General features: G+C 37.4%; 2 protein-coding genes across 2 annotated transcripts; both read right to left on the bottom strand.

Annotated features, from left to right (window-relative positions):
• Window positions 1-137: 137 nt before the first annotated feature.
• LOC101293531 lies at window positions 138-2409 on the bottom strand. The gene is made up of 4 exons (XM_004289369.1): window positions 1406-2409; window positions 1199-1279; window positions 788-878; window positions 138-704 (listed from the first exon to the last, which is right to left on the bottom strand). Exons 1-4 carry the CDS (start codon window positions 2407-2409, stop codon window positions 138-140), a joined length of 1743 nt encoding a protein of 580 aa, XP_004289417.1.
• Window positions 2410-2418: 9 nt separating this feature from the next.
• On the bottom strand, window positions 2419-3156 carry LOC101293241. Its single transcript, XM_004289368.1, has one exon. The coding sequence runs from the start codon at window positions 3154-3156 to the stop codon at window positions 2419-2421; it is 738 nt and encodes a 245-aa protein (XP_004289416.1).
• Between the last annotated feature and the right edge of the window lie 917 nt (window positions 3157-4073).

The raw sequence follows: 4073 nt of genomic DNA, 5'->3' as shown, positions 1-4073 counted from the left end.
CCTGACTCCAATATCTTGTCAAAAGCACAGTGCTACAATCACAAAACAATTCGTTATTATTTTGTTAATTTAGATGGGAAAATTAATACACACACAGACATAAATCACCAACATGAACTTAAAGCACAATTAATACCTCATTCTTCATCGTCTTCTTCCACATTACGATTTGCATACGTGTGACTTGTTTGAGATTCTTCTTGTTGATACGGTTCCTCTTCATCAGTAGGCATTTCAAAAACATTTCTAGGTTTGGTTTCCACCACGACGCTCCAAGTACTATTTTTTATTCCTTCAACATAATAAACTTGGGTTGCTTGGGATGCTAGCACAAATGGCTCTTGGGTATTCAACTTACCCTTATTGTTGACACTCAATATGCCATAACGGTCTTCTTTATAACCTTTGCCTTTGGTAGCCGTGTCAAACCAATTACAGTGAAACAATATAACTTTATTCTGATCTATATACCAAAGCTCAACGATGTCTGTAATGGTTCCATACCAAGGCACACAATTAATCTCTTTCTCTCCTTTGACCATAACTCCACTGTTTTGTGTTTTCTTATTCTCATCATGTTGTTCTGTATGGAACCTGAACCCATGGATATTGTAACCTTTATAGTAGACTGCTTGCTTTCCAGAACCTTGGGCCAAAGAAAACATTTGAGCACTCTCTTTTCCTTCTGCATATAATTGCTCGATCTACATGTGAAAAATCAAACGCATTTCAAAAAACAATTAACATAATTATTAGAAGTTATATGTTAAATCAAGACTGTCTTTACCCTTTCAGAAAACCATTTCACAAAAATTTTCTTGTGCAACTGATCCACCTGATCATCACCATATTGTATACGAAGAATATCCTTATGCTCCCTGCATGTATAATACTATAAAATTTAAAAAAAGAAAACTCAAACACATAAAAATTTAAATACACAATTATGGTGATAGGATTTCTTACTCAATGAAAGGTAAGCATTTCATCACAACTAGTCAGGATATAACGAGAAGCAGCATGATGAAGTTCCTCAGACATTACTGTCAACACACATTTGCCAATAGTTTTACCCGGAAGTGAGAAGATAGATAACTGAGTCTTGTCTTTCCGTGGTTGACCTCCATCATAGTTTCTTTTCACTCGGTTAAATTTAGTCTCAACTTCACATAAATATCAAGAAAGAAATGCGATGCACTCTTCTGCCAAATAACCTTCTGCCATAGAACCTTCTAAATGGGCCTTATTACGAACATAAGTATTTAACTTATGCAAGTACCTATTTACCAAGAGATCAAACAAATATTATATTTGAGAAGTGTCAGATATATAACTATGATAAATGATTATAAATTAAAAACAATAAAAGAAAATAAAAACTCAATATCTAAATTAGATTAGTTACCTTTCAATAAGATACATCCATCTATACTGTACAAGACCAGCTACTTTTGCTTCCCGCGCCAAATGAATTGACAAATGTACCATGATGGTAAAAAATGCAGGAGGAAATATCATTTCCAACTTGCATAGAGTTGTTGCAATTTGATTATCAAGAAGTTCCAAATCAGAGACATTCAGATTTTTAGCACACAATTCCTTGAAAAAGTAAGAAAGCTCAATCAAAGCTTCACATGGTTCTTTAGCCAGTAACTCTCTCACCACAAGCGAAAGTAGTCTCTTTAAGAAAACGTGACAATCATGAGTCTTCATACCAGTTAAACCACGTCGTTTATCATTCACCCAATGGGAGATATTAGCACAATATCCATCAGGAACTTTCAGCTTCAATAACCATTCACAGACAACTTTGATATCATCAGCTGACAACTTGAAAGGTGCTCGATCATAAACTAGCTTGCCGTCCTCCTCTCTAGGCCAATAATCTTTCCTTATACCCATAGCTTGGAGATCATGACGAGCATTTAAAGAATCTTTTGTTTTTCTATCAATGTTCATCATTGTGCCGACCACATTGTCGAAAATATTTTTCTCGATATGCATCACATCCAGATTATGACGTAACATAAGTGTTTTCCAGTATGGCAACCGAAAAGGTATGCTTATTTTTTTCCAATTGTGAGTCTTTCCAAATCCGGGGATAACTTGATTTTCCTGATTATCTCCAGGTTCAACTGCCCCCAAATTCTGAAGTTGATCCACAATTTCCTGGCCAGATTGTCTTTTTGGCGCATATTTCATCTCCTTTGTATTATCAAAAGCTTTCCGTTGTTTACGCCATTTATGATCAGGTGCTAAGAATCGACAGTTCCTCATATAACATTGTCTTTTTCCATTTTTCAATCTATGACTAGGAGTCTCTGAAGCACAACATGGACATGCCAATCTCCCTTGTGTACACCAACCAGACATGTAACCGTATCCAGGAAAATCATTTATTGTCCACATGACTACAGCTCACATCTGAAAATTTTGCTTTGTATATATGTCATATGTTTCTGCACCATGTTCCCACCAAATGTTCAACTCATCGATCAACGGTTCGAGGTAAACATCAATATTATTGCCGGGACCCCTTGGTCCTGGTATGAGTAAGGATAAGAAGGTGTAAGGCTCTTTCATGCACATCCATGGAGGAAGGTTATATGGGAATAACAGAATAGGCCAAGTACTACGATTAGGACTCATATTTCCAAAAGGGTTAAATCCATCTGTTGCCAAGCCAAGTCTTACATTTCGGTGCTCGTCGTCAAATAATGGATGAATTTGATCAAAATGTTTCCATGCCTCTGCATCTGCTGGATGCCTCAAAACACCATCTTTCACACGGTCTTCAAAGTGCCATATCATAGCTTGAGCTGTCTTAGATGACATAAACAGTCGTTGAAGTCTCGGTGTGAGGGGAAAATATCGCAAAATTTTCCACGGAATCTTTTTAATCTTCTTCCTATTTTCTTTCATTGTGGTGCGTTGTGGCTTCCACCTTGAAAGCTTGCATTTAGGACATGTCTCTGCTTCTGCAAGCTTATTGTTATATATTACACAATCATTTTTGCACGCCTCAATCTTCTCATAATGAAGACCGAGATCCTTTACAATATTCTTTGCTCCGTTCTGTGTTGTCGGTAGTTTTTCACACATGGGGAATGCATTTTTCAACAATTTAAGTAACTTGACAAATGCTTCGTTGTTCATATTTTCAGTACTCTTGATGTGCATCAAGTTCACAACAAAAGACAAGTTGGAATATTTCTTGCACCCAGGATACAATGGCACTTTTGATTCATCCAACAACTTGTAAAACTTCTACGCATCAGAAGAGAACCCATGTTACATGTTATCAGAAGTTATATGTTAAATCAAGATTGTCTTTACCCTTTCATACTTCGATAATATTAAAATCTGCTCACTCAGAAATTATTAGAAAGTACTTTTTGATGGTACTCGTCCTGTAAGAGTACTCATGTTAGTCATGTATATGTATACTCACTCTCATGAACAAAAAATATGCGTGTGTGTATATATATATATATAAACAATGGATAAATAATAGTATGAGGGGGAAAAATGATTCTAGAGAGGTCGGTACAACCCGGCCACCTAAACAAAGGTTGTCTAGATTAAAGTAGGGTGCACCGAGCTTGACCAGGACTCTTATCTTTTTGTTTGCTCAAGAATCACCAGACCAAAATACGGACCTCACGCCGATCTCCTCCACTAATCGATCTCTCTTTGTTTCTAATAGTGAAGCAATTAGCGATGCAATCGACGATGGGGGTACATCAAACATATATTCGGTATACTTTCTTACACACACACACCCACCCCCCCCCCCCCCCCCCCTCCTCCTTATTCTTCTTTTTGGCAGAACTTCTTCTCAATTTTGGCTGAAAATTCAAGTTCCCCGCTAAAGTTTTCCTTCCCGCGGCCTCAAAATGTCTAGTGCCCCTAAAATTCTGGAGCCTCAACTCACGCTACTGCTATACGAATCTAGTGGCACGTTGAAAGGTAGAAAACGGCTTCTCTCTCAGGTCACTGCTATACGAATCGATCTCTCATGGAGCAACTCATGGACTATGAGCTCACGAGGCTCGAGAATATTAGACGAAACA

This window comes from Fragaria vesca, linkage group LG1 (genome assembly GCF_000184155.1).
Source record: "Fragaria vesca subsp. vesca linkage group LG1, FraVesHawaii_1.0, whole genome shotgun sequence".
NCBI lineage: Eukaryota > Viridiplantae > Streptophyta > Magnoliopsida > Rosales > Rosaceae > Fragaria > Fragaria vesca.
This window is presented reverse-complemented; position numbering and strand designations above follow the sequence as displayed.

Coding starts and splice junctions, on each gene's coding strand:
- LOC101293531 (XM_004289369.1), bottom strand. CDS start 2,409: ATGTGGACAATAAATGATTTTCCTGGATACGGTTACATGTCTGGTTGG. Junction 1,280..1,405: donor TGGATGTATCTTATTGAAAG/GTAACTAATCTA, acceptor CTTGGTAAATAG/GTACTTGCATAAGTTAAATA. Junction 879..1,198: donor GAAGGTTATTTGGCAGAAGA/GTGCATCGCATT, acceptor TTATACATGCAG/GGAGCATAAGGATATTCTTC.
- LOC101293241 (XM_004289368.1), bottom strand. CDS start 3,156: ATGAACAACGAAGCATTTGTCAAGTTACTTAAATTGTTGAAAAATGCA.